The sequence below is a fragment of the Procambarus clarkii genome, chromosome 18, assembly GCF_040958095.1.
Source record: "Procambarus clarkii isolate CNS0578487 chromosome 18, FALCON_Pclarkii_2.0, whole genome shotgun sequence".
Lineage (NCBI taxonomy): Eukaryota > Metazoa > Arthropoda > Malacostraca > Decapoda > Cambaridae > Procambarus > Procambarus clarkii.
In genome coordinates, this window is record NC_091167.1 from 25,741,648 (window position 1) to 25,762,607 (window position 20,960).

Sequence of the window (20,960 nt, forward strand, 5' to 3'; positions counted from 1 at the left end):
GCCATTGTATATTTTAAAACACCATTTCTGCGCCAACACGTGGCAGCTAAAAATAGACACAGTGTTTGGAAGTGAAGCAAACAGTCAAATTTATATAGAAAGTGGTCTCACCTAAACTCAGATTGTTTTTAACTATTTACTTATTTGGCAAGCCTTATAACTTTGGACATTTCCATAACTTTGGACATTTCATTAAAAACTGTAAAAAAAAAGTGTAAACCTATATAATATAACTTTTTTAATAATCTTCATAAGCTTTTGTTTGCCCATCTAATTACATTTTTTTCAATATAGTCCAACAAACACAAGAGAACTTTCAAGCAATTGTAAATACAAGTTTGTCTATATGAATACAGTCATATTTACAAAACAGCAGATGAAACGCAGGTGAGAGCATGCCACCTGCGTGTCTATGCAGAAGTAATGCGCCTGTGTACAGCTGTGAGAGAGTTGGTATAACAAGCATGGCGCGTTAGTACTGTGTAGTAGCCTCACACCGCTGCTACACCTTAAATAGTTTACTATTAACTTCCATCAACGAAGCCTAGTCACACACTCCAGTCATTAATTCCTACCTACCCCTCGCTGCTCTCATGAGTGGCTTGTCTACACACACTAATGTGTGTTTCTTTTCATTGTCTAGTAAATCCACCCACCTCAACACTACTTGAAGTCTATATATCCCCTAGCCCCGCGCAACACTAATTCTACCATACAAAGCTTAGCTCTGCAACACTAATTCTCCAATACATAGCTCTTATAATAGTAATTCTACCATACACATCCTAGCTCTACAACGTCAATGTATATGGTATATATAATCTGTTATTACATGGGTGTATCGAAAGCAAGCAATCAGTCTCTCTCTCTCTCTCTCTCTCTCTCTCTCTCTCTCTCTCTCTCTCTCTCTCTCTCTCTCTCTCTCTCTCTCTCTCTCTCTCTCTCTCTCTCTCATTCTCTCACTGTCTCTCTCTCTCTCATTCTCTCACTGTCTCTCTCTCTCTCTCATTCTCTCTCTCTCTCTCTCATTCTCTCTCTCTCTCTCTCTCTCTCTCTCTCTCTCTCTCTCTCTCTCTCTCTCTCTCTCTCTCTCTCTCTCTCTCTCTCTCTCTCTCTCTCTCTCTCTCTCTCTCTCTCTCTCTCTCTCTCTCTCTCTCTCTCTCTCTCTCTCTCTCTCTCTCTCTCTCTCTCTCTCTCTCTCTCTCTCTCTCTAAAAAAAATAACATGAAGAATTAAATGCAAATAACTAAAGTTACCTGAACTACCCACCAGGAACGCTCCAGGGAAGTATTAGGGCCCTCGGAATTTTCTGGTGTGAAACATGAGACAAATTTTCTTACAGAAATTAGAAATCTTCCACTTAGAAAGTGGAAGGAAAGTATCAACAGAAAGCGACAAACCATTACGACTATATAGCATCTGGATAAGAATTTGGAATGGGACGAGGGGAAAGGAATGGTGCCAAACCACTTGGACGGTCGGGGATTGAACGCCGACCTGCATGAAGGGAGACCGTTGCTCTACCGTCCAGCCCAAGTGGTTGGGCAAGGAGAAACTTAGTAAAAATATTACAGTATCTACGAATATGATGTCAAATAGAAAATGAAGAGAAAATTAAATCAAATAGAAAACTCTCAGAAGGCTTTAATAATCAACCGTATTTTTTTCTAAACTATGGTATAAGTCTCATAATTCTCCAGTGGATACGAAAATTGCTTTGAAAATGGAAAAACACTATTCTTTGATATTAATTACCGATTAAACGGACTTTAATCTGTAACCTCTTTAAACGTAAAGAAAAAAGGTGGGATATGAATGTTCACCATAAATGATTAGCTATGTTGACCAATCCATACACTAGAAAATGAAGGGACAACGACATTTCGGTCCGTCCTGGACCATTCTCAAGTCGTCTCTTAATTTCTAGTGTGTGGTCTGGTCAACATACTTCAATCACGTTATTGTGACTCATCGCCTACACATGATTAGCTATCTTACGAATATCCAACTAAAGTTAATTTGGGACTAGATAACACATAGGATTAGCTATCCTATGTGTTATCTTTAGAAATTGAATTATTCAAAGCAATATTGTTAATTTACTGGAATCTTATTTTTGTAAAATACGCGCAAGTTATTTGACACAGGAGCCTGAGTTCAACGACTTTATTTCACCATACTTTTATTCCTGTGCAATTAATGTTGTCGGCCAGATTTGTAACTTAGCAGCATTTTTAATGATGATGTTTTGTATACAAGAATTTCGATTATTGACATCATAATTCCTTTGCTTAATGCATATGCTCCTCTGGAAGCCTATTCGTTAAGTAGGGTTAGCCTGAAATGTTTGGATGCCAAGAGCATTATCCCCAACTATGCTCACCACAATTATGGTTTAAGACTATACACAATATATACCCATAACAGACCTCTTACAGTAAGATTAGCTCTTACAGTACCTATCCGGTTAGCTTTTCTGATCATTGTATTGTTGTAGTGAAAATTGAGGTTAACAGTCAAGTTCAAATGGGAAAAAAAAGAGTTGTGGGAGTTAAACTTGCAGTTTTTTTGCAAGATATTATTGGTATTTTTCGAGTATTGTGGGAGTACTTGTTGAGACAAACGAGTTACATACTAGAGTTGTTACATTCTTGTGCAGCCACTAGTACGCGTAGCGTTTCGGGCAGGTCCCTGGAATACGATCCCCGCCGCGAAGAATCGTTTTTACAACCAAGTACACATTTTACTGTTGAGTTAAACAGAGGCTACAGTTAAGGATTTGCGCCCAGTAAATCCTCCCCGGCCAGGATACGAACCCATGACAAAGTGCTCGAGGAACGCCAGGCGAGTGTCTTACCACTTCACCACGGAGACTGGTGCAGTGGTTCACCTGCACCAGTTTCCGTGGTACAGTGGTGAAACACACAGGTTCACCTGTCCTGGGGTGCGGTGCGACGTGGGGGAGAGTTGAATATAAACATTATTTACCATATTGTCCGAAAGACAGGCAGCTACGAGATAGGGACTTTTGATCTTGCTACAAAACATTAAAACAACTCAATACTAAAGTTAATATGGGACTAGATAAATATGAAGAAATTAGTTCCTTAAACGAAAGACTTAACACAATGAGGAAGAATATATTTGAAGGCGTAAATGTCCGCCTCGAGATTAGTGAGAGGATGTATGAGGAAACATTTCTACATATTTTTTAAGTAAGGTAAAGAATAATAAGAGTACGGGGCTTGTAACCAATATAAGAACAGATGATGGGACGGATTTAACAAATAATACGGATCGAATCATATATTACGTTCGAAGTGAATTAGAGAAGTTGTATAAGATGGACGGAGACAAAGGCATGTTTCAGGAAACATCTTTTAGACATTCGAATTCGATGTCCAAAGAGCTTGGAGAAGGATGTGGGAAGGAAGTAAGATAAAGATTTGAAATTCTGGAAGAGGATTGTGTGTGGGACCGAGGAGGATGGAAAGTTCGGCGGCCTGTATTATGCAAATCGGGCCTTGCATAGTAGGCCAAAAAGTGCGTTCTGGCTACTAGGTACGACATATATATATATATATATATATATATATATATATATATATATATATATATATATATATATATATATATATATATATATGCCGCCGAAGGCGGCTAGTTTATTGTGCACCCCATACTCATCCTGTGAGCGGTAGTGCAAAAAAGCATTACAGAGGGCACAAAAGGTTTTTATCAGAACTCATCTTAGATTATTACATAAACAATTTCATCTATCCTTTACACCTTATAGTTACATTGTCAGCTAGTTGTCGGCTATGCTAGTTGTTGTACATTGTCGGCTCCGACCCGGAGCCGGTCGGCCGAGCGGACAGCACACTGGACTTGTGATCCTGTGGTCCTGGGTTCGATCCCAGGCGCCGGCGAGAAACAATGGGCAGAGTTTCTTTCACCCTATGCCCCTGTTACCTAGCAGTGAAATAGGTACCTGGGTGTTAGTCAGCTGTCACGGGCTGCTTCCTGGGGGGTGGAGGCCTGGTCGAGGACCGGGCCGCGGGGACACTAAAAAGCCTCGAAATCATCTCAAGATAACCTCAAGATAAGACCTACAGTATACCGTCAGCTACTGTGTAGGTCAGAGACGGGTCCTGGGGGGGGGGGTGTCTGGTCAACCAGGTAACTGTTATACGCGGCTGCTCGCTGCCTGACGTATGAATCACAGCCTGGTTAATCATCATGTTGGTTATGCAGATAATATCACTTCATGTTTGGTAACACTATAATGTCTTCCTGCACGAAAAGTATACGTAATTTATAATATTTAACCAAAGAGAGTAGTTGCATCTTGTTTTTTTCGACAATATGAGCCCATTGATGTTGAAGGGCAGCTACTGCAATTGACCAACTTGCTGTAAACCTGCTAAGTGAACAGAGGCATCAGATGAAGTGAAACGTGTCTAATCGGTTTTATCCTGCCCGGGAATTGAGTCCAGGACGTAGACTACTGTGCTGCAGAAATTGTACATTCAGTTTTGTTATAACCGAGACTGGAGGCGGCGACCTCCAGAAACACGTCATCATACGTCATTATACGTCATCACACAGGCTGACTCACCGCCAGATATGTTAATTAGGTAGCCTTTATATATGGAGTTCAGAGCTGAAATGTACTATTTTCATGGTCTCATTCGGGAATTTGCCCTATGAAATTACTATTTTAATTCCTAAATCAGCGACAGAAGATGTTCTACCAAATTATAGATACACTGATAATTTATAAACATCGGTTCAGTGAACCGTTGACCAGCGTGGTGCAAGGGTTCAAGGACGGGCGTTAATACTACTAAACAAACCTATAAGAAATGATCTAACTGCGTGCATTTATACTTTTGTTTTTATCGGTTATTTTTTCTCCCGGTATGATAAAGATGCGCTTTTCAATTTTGCTTAAACAATTAACAGTTATCTGAAAGGCCTCGTAGCCCACGAGTTCCGGTGTTGCCAACCTGACATTCACTGTCATGTGCATACGATACCCAACCAGGTGAGAGGGACCCGGATGTGATACAATGATGAGATGGGTTTAGCAACCCCAGGATAACACGATGATAAACAGTTGAATATTTATTTCACACTTATGGAGTAATTATTGATAAGACAACGATACACATCATGGTTTTCTGTATATGTTTAATCATATATATATATATATATATATATATATATATATATATATATATATATATATATATATATATATATATATATGTCGTACCTAGTAGCCAGAACGTACTTCTCAGCCTACTATGCAAGGCCCGATTTGCCTAATAAGCCAAGTTTTCCTGAAATAATATATTTTCTCTACTTTTTTCTTATGAAATGATAAAGCTACCCATTTCATTATGTATGAGGTCAATTTTTTTTATTGGAGTTAAAATTAACGTAGATATTTGACCGAACCTAACCAACCCTACCTAACCTAACCTAACCTATCTTTATAGGTTAGGTTAGGTTAGGTAGCCGAAAAGTTAGGTTAGGTTAGGTTAGGTAGGTTAGGTAGTCGAAAAGCAATTAATTCATGAAAACTTGGCTTATTAGGCAAATCGGGCCTTGCATAGTAGGCTGAGAAGTGCGTTCTGGCTACTAGGTACGACATATATATATATATATATATATATATATATATATATATATATATATATATATATTTTATGTCGATAGCTAGACGGTAGCTAGACAACTTGTGACGTACGGTAGCTAGACAACTTGTGACGTATGTTATCGGGTGTACAGTGTCACCTGGCAACATGACAAGTACTCTGCTTATCTGTGTTTCATGGTAGCACCTGCATAACCTCGGCGGCCGCAATACCCATATTACAGCTGCTCGATATGAAATTCATTAATATTCATTATATAGTAAGCTTGCCTATAACAAATTAATATGTTAATATTAACACACACAACACGAGCGTAGCTGTCATCCTGTAACTACACTTAGGTAATTACACATTTAGCTAATTACGCAGAACACACAGCAGCAACACTTGGGAAGTTAGCCAACATAACATCATTAAAGAATCTATACAAGGCTTTCATATTCATAAACATTGCCTATGTGAGACCATTACTTGAGTATGCAGCACCAGCATGGAACCCACAACTTATGAAGCACGAAAAGAAAGTAGAGAAAGTTCAAAGGTTTGCAACTAGATTAGTACCAGAAATGAGAGGGCTAAGCTATGAGGACAGGTTCAGGGAACTAACCCTCGCAACTTTAAAGAAGAAACAGAGAGTATATGATCTTGACATCCAAGATCCCGAGGGGAAGAGACAAAGTGGACAAAGGAAGCCTATTTAAAATACAAGGAGGTAGGATGAAGGGACATTAGTGGAAGCTGGACACGCAGTTGTGGCATAGAAATGTAAGGAAGCTCTCATTCCCTATACGGGTGGTCAGCAAATGAAGGAGCTTCCTTCAACATTGAAGGCAGTGGTTTTTGAAGTTAATTTCATCCACAACTTAAAGAAAAAATATTAGGGAAACGTTAAGATTGAGAGGTAACTGGTGCCCCAGGTATAGACGGGCAGGAGGCGGGGCAGGAGCTGGACCTCACTCCTCAGTAGTTACTGTTGGGTGACCTTACCGTGGTTCCCAGGGTCAAGGTCCCGCGGCCCGGTCTCTGACCAGGCCTCCTGGTTGATGCTCTGGTCAACTAGTTTGTTGGATGCGGCTACTCGCAGCCTGACGTATGAATCACAGCCTCGTTGATCAGGTATCCTTTAAAGGTGTTTACCGTGTTCTCTCTTGAACATTGTGAAAGGTCGGCTAGTTATGTGTAGTGGAAGCGTGTTGAACAGTCTCGGGCCTTTGATGTTGACGGAGTTGTCTCTCAGAGTACCTGTTGCACCTCTGCTTTTCAACGGGGGTATTCTGCACATCCTGCCATGTCTCCTGGTCTCATGTGATGTTATTTCTGTGTGCAGATTTGGATCCAGTTCCTCTAATATATTCCACATGTAAAGTATTGTGTATCTCTCCCGCCTGCGCTCTAGAGAATACATATTTAAACATTTTAATTATATAAAATATATATTATTGGCCCTACTTATTTAGATGTTTCATTGAGCGGATTCTAGTAGTAAAAGATCTTTGCACGCTCTGCAGGTCAGCAATTTCTTCAGGTTTGTATAGAGCTGTTATTGTTCAACCTTATATCACCCTAGAGAGCACTAGTGTGTTGAAGAGCATCATTGGTATGACATCTCTTCGTCTGAAATGTTATTGTTATCCCACCTGTTATTTTCATTGCTATTTTATTGTTATTTTTTATTTTTATTTTTATAGCTCATTGAAAGACCTGATTTACATCAGACTGGAGGCCGATTTGTTGTGTCCTCTATGTTGTTCAGTCTTATAAAAATCCTAGTGTCATCTGCATAGGATGATACGGTTCTAGATTGTCACTGTCCAATATGAGGATGAAAAAAGTACTAGAGCAAGCTTCAGCACCCTGCGGGGCAGCTTTTCACGGTGGCTGATCCGGATTTTACTTTGTTGACTATTACACATTGGGTAATAGTTCGTTAGGAAATGGGTAGACACACATACACACACAAAACTGAGTACTCACCTAGATACTCACCTGGTTGATACTCACCAACTAGGTGAGTACACACACACAAATGGTAGCAGAGAAGACCCTCTAAATGAACAAGTTAAATGAGAAGATGGAGGGACATAACTGGCCGACCCCTCACAGTGTTCAAGAGAGAACTGGATAAGCACCTCCAAAGAATACCTGATCAACCAGGCTGTGACTCATACGTCAGACTGCGAGCAGCCGCGTCCAACAGCTTGGTTGATCAGTCCGGCAACCAGGAGGCCTGGTCGACGACCGTGCCGCGGGGACGCTAAGCCCCGGAAGCACCTCAAGGTAACCTCAAGGTAAGGTAGGCCAACACCGTCAGTAGTTTTAAAGTGTTATATAAGAGTGCCGGGAAGACGGGACACCAACAGATTTTTGGATTGTTGCCGTCGGAGGCGGCTAGTTTATTGTGCACCCCATACCCATATACTCATCCTGTGAGCGGTCGTAGTTAAGATAATTGCACTTAGTTAATTACACGCAGCGTATATGTAGAGTAGAATGATAAGACATGTGGACGCTATGGTGATAAGAACACATATATGACCACAAGCTGTGTTTAATGTTTACACTACGTAATTGTTGGTAAAAGACAGATCCACGCAATATGGTGGTGTGTGTACTGTGTGTCACTCCTGCCCAGTTACGTAGACACCAGCCAGGGCGGGAGGGAGGAGTGAGGTAGTAGGTGGCAGAGCACTGGGTGTGAAGGATCAGTCAGTGTGCCTTAGGCTCTCCCTGGAAATATGAACCTACAGTAGGCTTTCGTCGCCATATCAAATTCGGCCAACTCTTTTAACAAAAAGATACACATCCAGTAAGTATTTGATCATACATTCTTTTTTTTTAAGCACACGTGTTTATGGTTTGATACATTATACAAGATTGCTTACAGTTAAAGGTGTACTTCTCCATATATATTGGACTACTTCCTTGTGATTGGCAGTGACATTTGCTTGAAAAATGCTGAAGTTGATGCAGTTACAAGCCAGGGCTGAAATTCACGTGTTGTACCGCACCAATTGACAACCGTTCTGTCAAGGGTGTGCTGTAATCCCGCCCAAGTGACCAAAGGTATTGGTAGAGTTGTGGGCATGAGAAAACTAGCGTTAGTTCTGGGGTATTAGAAAACTTCTCTCTTGTACACTTGTCTGTGCTGAAGCTCCTCTAGATGATGTCAATGACTTCGTTGTGTTTTCAGTACAACGTTTGGTGTTTTCAGAATTTACACAGTTCAAACCGTATCTGTTATCTTCTGCCTTGCCGCAAATATATATTCAGTGTGGATTGTAAGAGGGAGGTGGAGGACTACTGTAGTGTGGATAGTGAGAGTTGAGCCATGTGCCAGTTGGAGACATAAGAGGTCTCTAATGAAGAGGTTCATGCATGGAAGAGCCCTCATCGCTGTGATATAAGCGACCTCTTTGGTTGTTACAATTTGGATGAAGGTTGTAGCCTCTCCTCGATGAGGCTGTTTTAGCCGGATTGCTTGTGGGCTTCATTATGGTTTGAGTGCTGTGGCTGTGAGAGAATCCCACTTGGTGAGGCATTGTGTGATCCCGCTGAGTTACCTACGTGTTCAAGATGTACTTAATCAGGAAGTCAGATACTAAGTAGGTAGATAGGAAGTGGGTGATTGAAGACATTATCTAGGATAGATTTCAATGCAAAAAATGCTTATTTGCCTAGTTTTGGGTTGTGATCAGATGGTGTGCAATATTTTTCGGAGACACGCCTGACAAAATAGGATAACCTGGAGAGGGACTTGCACCCAGGTGAAAATGTAAAAGCCATCGATGTCTTCAGTCCTCTCATCCATCCTATTGAGGTCAGTACACTTTCCAAGGATCTTGTTGATGACATCCGACCCGCGGGGAGTGTGGTAGAGAGTACTGTTCACGGCACGTATTAACAGCTGAATTTCAGACAAAGCACCTTTTAGTTACGTTATCATGCATTTGTTGGAAGATTCTGTTTCTCAAAAACTCACGGTGCGGCAGAGCTCCGAGAGGAAATCTGAGGAATTGGAAATTTTGTGATCGCAGAATTGTAACTGAATCACCGCTGTAGAATGATTATATGAACGAATAAAGGTTGATATGTGCATTAGGACAGCAGCACTGCATCCCTTTTGACCAGCTTGAAGCCGTTCTTTAAATCTAATTTGATCAGAACTTGGGGTCTGCAATTTCAGCAATGCATGCTCATGTTGCAATATATACCACCCTTGCAGCCTTGGTCTGCTCCATATACTGAGCTCTTTAGGTCTCTGCATGTTGGCCGCTTCCTGACTGACTATTTTTACAGCAGCCATAGCCACGAGGCGACTGAAAGAACTGCCGACAGCGATGGGCCTGGCGAGTAGCAGCTAAAATCAAAGTTACAGCCCCGCTCCTGTGCCAGGTAAGTCCACCACGGGCTCACCATAGCCCGTGCAACTTGCAACTTTTGGTTGCCAGTACCTGAATCTAAAACAACTCAGTTCAGAAGGTAAAAATGGTGACCAGCCGGGGATGGATGATCAAGTTCTTGTGGACTCAATCTCACGTTGGACTCTGTGAAGATGAACGAGCACATGTGCCAGCGGTCGAGAGTACTGAAGGATTCCACTCACACTGAAGACTTTATCCCTAACACCCTTTTATAAATCAGGAGCATCAAACAACATCACCGTGAGAAGACAGTTGAGGGGAAAACAGGAGAGAAGAGCAAGTCAGTGAATCCATTCACTAGTATAATAAAGTTGCAACTAACAACTCAATCATTATCGAGGAAAAGGAGATGGGCGAAGGAGGGAAATCCACAATTACAAAAATTCGTCTTGGATGAATTTTTGTTCCCGTGAAGATTCGAGATGGAAACAACAGCTGAGCAGCAAAATAACAGAATCTTCAATATGAATGAAGAGACATTAGATATACGTGTAATATAACAAATCCCACATTCTTTCTGTCAAATAACGATCCTGTCTTTTAAAACTTTTCCCACCTTGCATCAGCAGCATATATGTAAACCTAATGGTTGTGAGTTGTTAATCCCTTGTTTGACAGTCTCTTCTCTTGAGACAGTTAAGCAAGTCCCAGCTGCGTTTGGGTACAAGTGACAGGATGAACACCTTAGCAGGTTTTCTTCTAATTGGTGGCCGATGTACTTGCTGCATGGAGTATCTTCACTCACGGGATGAGTGATGCTGCCCAATACTGTCACTATGACGGTGTGTTCACTCACAGGATGAGTGACGCTGCCCAATACTGTCACTATGGGGATGGTATTTGAGTGTAAGAAATATAGCAAATAGTGACGGGTAGAGGTTCAGTTGTTTATACTGAACTAGTCCCCAAAGAATTTTTTTATGTGACCAGTCTCCAAACTTGATACATTAATTGTAAGTGATTCCGTATCGTCCTTAATTGCGCGCGACTCTCAACCGTCACACACTACGTCAGTATGTGACGTTGTGCAACAAAATATACAGGTGGGCTGGAATTTAGAGACAGCTCTATAACATATATTCAAGAAAATTATAAGTATTTAATTGAAAATTATCTACTACCGGACGTTTTAGCCAAATATCACCAGTTTGCAAACTGCAGATTGTAAATGTGGGTGATTGGAAGAAATCATATCATGAAACTGCCTCACTAAATGAGATATGCTATGGTCCCAGGTATGCTATGGGCCCTAGGTATGCTATGGGCCCAGATATGCTGCGGGTATCTGCCAGTTGCTCAGCCTAGAGACTGTACTAGTGATCGTTCTCAAACCCATTGTTGATATAATACTAATATACATTAAACTGTGTAACTATCTTATCAAGATTAACTTGTCTAGCTAAATGAATTTCGAGGTCCAGTTCCTGAGCCCATTGTGCCTCTGTGACTTTTCCCACTATCGCCCACAGAATTGGTATGAGGTACATATTAAATGAACAAAGAAACTTATTTGATAGGTCAGTTGAGTGGTAGTTTAATGGGCTCTCTATAGTCATCCCGTGAGCGGTAATTTATTGTGCACCCCATACTCATCCTGTGAGTGGTAGTTTATCGTGCACCCCATACTCATCCTGAGTGGTAGTTTATTGTGCACCCCATACTCATCCTGTGAGTGGTAGTTTATTGTGCACCCCATACTCATCCTGTGAGTGGTAGTTTATTGTGCACCCCATACTCATCCTGTGAGTGGTAGTTTATTGTGCACCCCATACTCATCCTGTGAGTGGTAGTTTATTGTGCACCCCATACTCATCCTGAGTGGTAGTTTATTGTGCACCCCATACTCATCCTGTGAGTGGTAGTTTATTGTGCACCCCATACTCATCCTGTGAGTGGTAGTTTAGTGTACTGTAACACCACAAACAGTTGTATTTAATAATTCACCGACAGAAATAGAGTCAAGTCACAAAGGAAATTGTAACTGCAAGTCTTTCTTCTGTCCTAACAACAGGAAATCACACCTTAGAGGTTGACTGAGAGGTCAGGTGTTGCAGGTGACCTACCTGGTACCGTACCTAAGCTCATAAATGCACACAGTTTGCTTGTGTTCTCCCTCCACAGATCTCCAGTATCAGCTCTTGGTACTGGTAATGGCTTAAAAGGGCCACCACTTACGGGCTATTCATGCCCGTGCCACCTTTTGGGTGGCTTAATCTTCATCAATCAATCAATCTTGTGTTCTCCCATCAAACGAAAAAAAAACCGCCGTTGCCTTTGAGTTGACAGCAAAGTAGCCCCCAGGGTAGGCGAAGACTAGCTCCTTGAGCCCTGATAAATAGACCAGCAGTTTCACATTCAGGACAGAGAGAAGAATCTCGCTCTATTTTTTTTTTTTTTTTTTTTTTTTTTTTTTGATATATATACAAGAGTTGTTACATTCTCGTACAGCCACTAGTACGCGTAGCGTTTCGGGCAGGTCCCTGGAATACGATCCCCGCCGCGAAGAATCGTTTTTTCATCCAAGTACACATTTTACTGTTGCGTTAAACAGAGGCTACAGTTAAGGAATTGCGCCCAGTAAATCCTCCCCGGCCAGGATACGAACCCATGACATAGCGCTCGCGGAACGCTAGGCGAGTGTCTTAACACTACACCACGGAGACTGGTGCCTATATTGAGAGTTCATCACTGCAGAGCCGAATAGCCAGGCCGGTGTGGGGAATGGGAGCTTGGCAGGCCCACCGCACCCTTCCCCGCCCCTCAAAGCTACTTATACTCAGAGGCCTTTGAGTATAAGTAGCTTTGAATAGTAGTAGTTTATAAGTAACAAAAAAGAGGCCTGGTCGAGGACCGGGCCGCAGGGACACTAAGCCCCGAAATCATGTCAAGATAACTCCATATTTCGCTTCCAGTAGATAAACGACATATAAGATTAAGAAGCAAGTAGTGTATTGTGAAGACTAATAAAAACAAATAGCAGCTTCCTTATGTGTAATATCTCCATAGCTCAAATAATTATGTATTAGTGATAAGACCTACAATTAATGTATAATGATTAACTGTAAATATATAGGTATTGGAATGGAACATTCTCTGTAGCTAGCTGATGTTATTATATTATAAGGTGTGAAGGATAGAGGTAATTGTTAATGTAATAATCACCGTTGAGGTCTAATAAAGGCCTTTTGTGCCCTCTGTAATCCTGTTTGCTGTACTGCTCACAGAAAGAGTATGGGGTGGATAATAAACTAGCCGCCTCTGGCGGCAACAATAAAACAATGTGTATATCGAGAAAACTGAGTCTACCTCTCGGTGTATATATTCCTATCTTTTGTTGGTTGACCCATTGCATGCCCTCGCGTGTTGCTGAGGTACAACGACCCCTGACAGTAGGGTACGATACCCCGGCAGGGAGGTACGACAGTCGTGGCAGCGAGGCACGACAATACTTGCAGTAAAGTACGACAGCCGGCGAGGGCGAACGGATCGGACAAAGGTAGAGCACAACAAGTAAACCTCAACACAGGATGGCCTGAGGTGGCTCAAACCTCAAGTTTTTATCCAATTTTGACCCTGCTCTGACCTGGGCACACTCTTGAATGGTGGAGAGACAAGGAAATAAGCGTGAGTTAATATTGGTCTCACAGTATTTACTCCCGAGATGTCGAATTCAAGTTCCTGCACCTGAAATAAAACATTTAATGTGTTTATTGCAGTGTGTTTTCGTTTATGAACTTGTATAATGTATTTTTAATAATGTTTTAGCGTGTAGCCATTATTGTCAGAGTTTTCATGACTGAAGTATGAAGGCACAATACGTGCAAGGAAGTGTATTGAATGTGATAAATGTTCAATTCAAACGTGTATGGCGGGAGGTAGGAGCGGGTACTCTAATCCAGAGCCAAGTGGAAGAGGAGACTGGGCAAGACCTACAGCTGTAATACAACTGTAATACAGTGGTGTATTTGGGAATCAGGACTTTTATGGTATGTTGTGATAAAAATCTATAACGTGTTCATGTGTGCTATTTTCACTAATATGTACATTACTAGCCTGAGAATTTATTTATGTGCAGCTGTGAAGCAAGTACAATGCCATGTGGCATTTTGGTTAGTAACAAGGGTTATATTGTAATGTCTTGCAAAATTATTTATTGCAGCATAATATATAGTATAGTACAATATGTAGAAACCATGCTGGGGGGAGGGGGGAACCTTTGACAAGCTGCTGGCTTTCTGTCCTTGTTGAGGCTCGGGTAAATTCGGGTAGAAAAGATACCTTAACCCTTTGGCTGCAAATTACATTTAGTTTCTGATGTCAGTTTGGTTTTCGACTCACAATTGAAGATCCCGGGTGAGACAGAAATAGTTTTGCACATATTCATTCACCTAATGTCCCTGTTCAACTAGCAATAATTGGGTACCTGAGTTAGGCTAATGTAGTGGGATTGCATCCTGGGGACGGTAGGCAGTGTCATCATGGGTGGACCTCGATATATGCCTAAGATATATACATTATACACAGGCTTCCTGCCCCTGACAAAATAAATTGTTAATTGAACAAATAATACTCTATCCATTTCTAGCATTAAAATTCTTGAAATCAATTAGTTTAATTTAAAGTAATTAATTCTTGTGTAGTTCTTGAAAAAATCTCAAGTATTGCAGTGCCAGATCACACTTGTCCATGATCATACTGTATGTAAAAAAAATGTATTCTGTAATTTGATTTTTTTTTATTTGATGTAAAACAATCTAAATTTATTCATGAATATTTTTACTTGCATAGAAATTTTTTTCCCCGACTGTCCAAGTGTTTTTTTTTTTGGGCACCATTCCTTTCCCCTGTCCCATCCCAAATCCTTATCCTGATGCCTTCCAAATGCTATAGAATTGTAATGGCTTGAGTTTCTCCTGATAGTTTTTTGCATTCATAATGTCGTTTACAATATATAGTATCACCTAAAAAAGGGCTTCCACACTAGCTGGCATGTCCAGCAGTACCCACCATCTCATTAGATCAGGTGTATAGTATTCATTAAGAATCATTGTATATATGGTCCATATATGAAAATGCTTTCATTCCCTTACAAACTAGTGTACTTCCACTCAACCTTGTCCCTTACCATATCCTGTGCATTGTTCACCCTTTCTGCTTGGCTTAATAATTACTATGTCATGACTTGCATACCACATTGCCGTGACATTTTCATTCCTTGCTCAATCTATTTTAACAATTAATTTTTTGTAGATTATAAGTCTTCAAATTAGTTTTTTACATTACATATAAGAAAAATTCCTGCCCTTTCCCACCTCTTTGCAAAGGTTTATTTACAGTATTTATGATAGTCTATATATTATACTGTACTGTATTTGAAATGCTTTTGGCCTATTATCAGGTTTCTTTTTCCAATATTGTATAATGATTTAGTTATATTTTATGAATTTGCATAAAAACTTTGATTTTGTAAGGTACAGTAATGTATAAAGTATATCTGTAGAGTTGTAATAAAAATGAAGGAAATGCTAAATAAAAGTTCTCAACTCAAAAAAATAAGTATAATTACTGGTTTTGATTTTAATTATTCTAAAAATAATTTTATCAATTACTGTACTGGTACAGTATATGACTTGAACACAGCCTTGTTTTATAAAAATGAGTTTTCATTGTAAACATAACGCAATTTTTGTCACTTCAATATTTTACAGGGTTTTTATTATCTAATTGAAAAAAAAATGCTATTTTCATATATTGTACAGAACAGTGTACTTTATTTATACCATGAAATGTAAGAAAATATGAGGTAGTTTTACAACTCTGGCCTTATGACCAGTTTGAAAACATTCTAAGCATACAGAATTTTGTTTTTAAACAAAATAAGAAAATTAATCACTTGACTAAAGTCAGACGATGTAGGTTACCAGATCCCATTGTACCCAGCTATTCATTTTTTATCCAAGACTAGATTTGGTTCCCAATTTTTCTTATAAATGTTGATCTTGTTCTTTTTCCCCCAAGTTTGTGCTCCTGATTACTTTAGTCTTGTTTCATTAGGACTTTCCTTTTTAATTTTTTCTGCCATTTCTTGAATTTTTGAAATATGGTTGTCACAGAATAGTATAAATATAATTTATTTTCTGTGGTGAGCCCAGTCACCTCCCTGAAGCTATCTATACTGATTAAGTGCATACTACTTGGAGTCATTGTACGTAGAGTTCTTGTATGCTTACCGGGGACCTATGTTGGGGGTCAGAACCTGGCTCCCTCAGAGGCGCATGGAGCAGTGGACTATGAACACTTTACATTTTAAGTTTCTCATCTTGCCATTGACCAAGGAAGTGCCCAGAAAGATAGGTGAATCAAAACAGACTACTGCCTGGTTACAAAATGTGACCTATGCTCTCTCTATCAAAACAACTTCCCCACCAAAAACAAACAACCAAAACTTTGTCCAACTAGCCCCCCTGCTCATTAGCTCCACCCCCCCCCTCATTGGTGGGGGGGAGCAAGCCTGGGTGAGAGCCGAGCCGCCAGTTGTTAACTGATGCTCGTGCCTGGCAGTCGTTGGTTCACGCTGGCCACAGTTTCCTATTTTGTCAGTGTTTTGCTTTGCAAGGCTATTTCTGCATGGACGTGTGCACTCACCAGGATTTTAGAATACTGAAGCTTCATGCGCCTAGGGTTACCTTCCCTAGTGCTCCATGATTACTCATGGAGCACTTGGGGTGCGTCGGGGGCTCGAAGATTTCTGTCTTGCCTTGGGCTTCCTGGTAGGGCTCATTCACACTATCGGCCATGAAAATCCCCTGCGGTCTCGGTTGTAGTATGGATATCTCTTCCGAGCCCACTCGTGCCTTCTTCGAATTCGAGGATTGCTCATTGCTCTTGCCTCAGGGTGATCATCATCCATTCTGCCTCTGCCCATGGTTATGACTGCACCTACTCTTCCTTCCCAGGCAAGTGTGGTTCACCCATCTCTTCCCCATCCCCCCTGGTTTCGGCTCTGAAGCGTCTTGAGAGTTTCAGAGCCGGGGCATGGCTTAGCTCGGGGTGAGGCTCTGGTGGCTTCTGGGGTTGTTCCTTCTGATGCAGGTGTGCAGGTAATTGAGCCTCTACTTCCCACTGAGGCTTCTGAGTCATCCCAGGTGGCTCCCTCTTTTGAGGCCTTTTCCCTGGACTCTGCCGTTTCTTTGCCAGCGGTAGGTGAGGATGAGGGCTTGGCCCTGGGGCCCTTGGTGGTGGGTTCCAAGGCTCAGGTGGGAGTCTGAATAGAGCTTTTGGGCTCCGTTTGACACTTTCTACTCTTATACTTTACTACTCTTCCACTTTCTTACTGCTGTATTCTTCTACTTTCCTCCTTTCTCTCATACAGTACTTAACTTTCCCTTTCCCCTGACCACTCTTCCTCACTCCTCCCCTTTCACCTCTCTACCTCCGTCACCCTATGAGTTTTTCGTCCTTTCCTTTTTTCAGTTTTTCCGATGCATTACAGGAGGTTAGTTTTTGGGAGCTGATGCAGCTTCCCCCGGAAAACAAGTGTTGAATGTATTGAAACGCCAGTTTCTGGGCAAGCCCCAGAGGCTTCCTTACACCCTCCCTCCGTCCCTTCGGTCAGCAGCTTTTATCATTCAAGGACTGGCTGGTGGTAGTCTGGTCTCCCCTCCACCCAACATTCCTAAATGAGGAGGGCGTGGAGCTAACGAGCAGAGAGCTACAGTATTCGAACGAAGTTTTGGTTTTGTTTTTGATGAGGGTTCTTTTGATACTTGCACGGAAATCCGATTTGATGCGTAGGTCGCATTTTTCATGTAGGCAGTAGTTTGTTTTGATTCCCCTACCTTTCTGGGTGGTTCCCTTGTCAATGGCAAGGTAACAAACTTTAAATGTAAAGTGCTCATGGGCCATTGCTCCCAGCACCTCTCTGAAATGGCCAGGTTCTGGTTCATGGTCCCTGGTAGGCATACAAGAATTCAGCTACTGATGACTCCAAATAGTATGGTGCTTGATCAGTAAGATAGCTTCAGGGAGATTCCAGAGCTTCCCCAGAAACTTGAGTTTCATCCCGCCAAACACAAACTGAAACTCCAACGTTGGTACAACGTTCGAACAAGTTTTAACACCTAACTAGTTATAACAACCAATATAGCAAGTTGTAACAACATTCTAATACGTCATTAACACGTTAAGCCAAGATGTAACAACTTTATTATAAGTTGTAACAAGCGGAAAATAGACATTTTCGGTTTGTTTCCAGGGATTACATTCAATGCTAGAGTATAGACTTGTACTTGACTACTGTATACTGTAATGAACCACCCACTTCCACTATCCCTGATCATATTTATTTTGTAATATATATAGAGTATTAGTGTTTGCCTGATGAAAGCAAGACAAGTTACAATTAACATAACTGATACATGTCTCATTTATTTAGTTTGAAAGCAAGGCATAATGGATGCAACGTGGAGGAGGATCCTGCGGGAACATAAGGATGCTATAGCTGAAGCGTTAGTACACACAGAAATGACACAACATATCATCTATGAGCTTAGAGAGGAAGGTGTCCTGACTTCAGAAAGGGCAGAGGCATTCAAGGTTAGTATGGAGAGACATTTGTAATGACAATGAGTCACAGTAATGTGGCTGAAGATATGATGACCAAACCACACATCAGAAGATGGAGAAACCACGACATTTCGTTCCATCATGGACTATTATCAAGTCGTTTGTGAGGAAGAGAGAGAGAGATTGATGATTGATGAAGATTAAGCCACTCAAGAGGTGGCATGGGCATGAATAGTCCACTCAGTAGCCAGAAGAGAGGAAGAAATGGGCAATAAATAAGGAAAGAGTAAGGAGTAGGTAAGAGAAGACAAAATGTACAAAAGGTAAGCGTGTAATAATGGGATGAGAGAAGGGTGGGATAAGGTAAGAAAAAGAAAGGGGGTAGGCTTATGTCGGGTCACACTTGTTACCTTGTTAACAAACGTGACCTGACTTGAGCCTTTTCATTTTTCTTCCCTTTCTTTAATTCTTACCTTATTCCATCCTTCCTTTATCGCATTATTAGGCTCATCCCTTTCATACGTTTCATCCTATTCTTGCCTTTGGCTTACTCTTACCTTCTTCTAGGAATTACCGTCTTCTCTTACCTGTTCCTCACCTCACTCTTTACTTATTTATTGCCCATTTCCTCCTCTCTTCCGGACCACCATCTGGTCACCACTTGGTCCGGGAGACATCTCCCGTCACGCAGGGTGCAGTCGCGCCTCCACAGATCTCCAGTATCAGCTCTTGATACTGGTAATGGCTTAAAATGGCCACCACTTACGGGCTATTTATGCCCGTGCCACCTTTTGGGTTGCTTCATCTTCATCTTAACACATTCATAAGGGAGACATCTCCCGTCATGCAGGGTGCAGTCGCGCCTCCACAGATCTCCAGTATCAGCTCTTGATACTGGTAATGGCTTAAAAGGGCCACCACTTACGGGCTATTCATGCCCGTGCCACCTTTTGGGTGGCTTAATCTTCATCAATCAATCAATCTCTCTTCCTGTACAGGCTATTCATGCCTGTGCCATCTCTTGGGTGCTTAATCTTCATTAATCATCTCTCTCCCCCTCACATACGACTTGATAATGGTCCAGGATGGAACGAAACGCTGTGGTTTCTCCATCTTCTGGTGTGTGGTTTGGTTGTAACATTTGTGATACTGTATATTAATATTAAAGTTGTTGGGAAAGGAACTGGGAATATTTATAGATATGACTGATAAAAGGAAAGGAAATTAATTTAAATTATTCATTTTTGTTGAAAATCGTAATAAAATTAAATCGTTGTGTTCATTTATTGTTACATGTTGTGTGCATAGTCATATAAATTGGTTAGCAGGTGTTGTATGCAATTAGTAATATTTTGTTATGCATTATTTCTTGCCCAAAGAATATTAAATTGCCAAAAATGTAAATTTCCTGTCCTGTTGTTGGGGACAGGAAGCTTATACATCAGCTTATCGAGGTCTTCCTTGGCCAGCTACTAACCTTCCCCAGGATGAACCAAAAAAGTTGTCCTACTCCTAAGTACCTACTGGTATTTACTGCTAGGTGAACAAAGGCATCTTGTGAAAGGAAACTCGTCCAGCAATCTGTCCTGTCATGGAAATTGAATCCAAACCTTTGGTTGTGAGCCAGTGACTGGAATTGAACTGTAAAATGTCACCTGGCACAGACTCCTAAGTATATAATAATTAATAAAACTGCAGAAGACCTATTGACCCATACGCTTGAAGCCATTTGGCAATAGCAAGTCTATTATGTTACCCAGTAATCGGTCTGATAAATTGGCAACCCTGCTTCCAAATTAGTATTTACCCAGGTCTTACCCAAATCTAAACTTGTTTAGTATACGTACATTATTTTGTGTTCTGTTTTGTTAATACTGTATATTCAAAACAATAACAAGTCTCTTGTTATACCTCTTTATTTACAGTACTGTATACATATTCTGTACTTCATTCATATCACCCTTTACTCTTTCTTGAAAATGTAATTTATGGTATTTAATCACCTCGCAAGAGGCTGGGATTAACTTCCTTTTCTGAATCCATTAGTCATTTTTTCCATTCTATAGTATGGTGATTAAAATTGAACTGTATTCTCTGAATGGGGCCTAACAAGGAACTGATATATAGCTGAGGAATAACCAAATTATGCAATGTAAGTGTGCGGTGCTACCTTGGGTGACTAACAGCAGTTTCTTCAACTCATTTCATCCATGCTCAATGCAGTTGTTTGAGTTTTGGTTTATTGAAGTTTATGCTTTAAGAAGAAAGTTTGACTTGCTTAATTAAATTCTAGGTAATCTATTTTGTATTG

At 40.9% G+C, this 20,960-nt stretch overlaps 1 protein-coding gene across 4 annotated transcripts in view; it reads left to right on the plus strand.

The window, feature by feature from the left end:
- The first annotated feature begins 8,334 nt into the window (after nucleotides 1–8,334).
- The window catches only part of LOC123754306 (caspase Dronc), a 40,504-nt gene continuing 27,878 nt past the window's right edge, over nucleotides 8,335–20,960 (plus strand). Inside the window, exons 1-2 of one of the 4 annotated variants that reach the window (XM_045736567.2) lie at nucleotides 8,335–8,469; nucleotides 18,519–18,679. In XM_045736567.2, the coding sequence (XP_045592523.1) occupies nucleotides 18,536–18,679 (144 nt within the window). In that variant the 5' untranslated portion in view covers nucleotides 8,335–8,469; nucleotides 18,519–18,535. Of the gene's footprint in view, nucleotides 8,470–13,488; nucleotides 14,071–18,518; nucleotides 18,680–20,960 lie in introns of those variants that run through there. The other 3 variants (XM_045736569.2, XM_069326383.1, XM_045736566.2) reach the window with 3 other exon arrangements.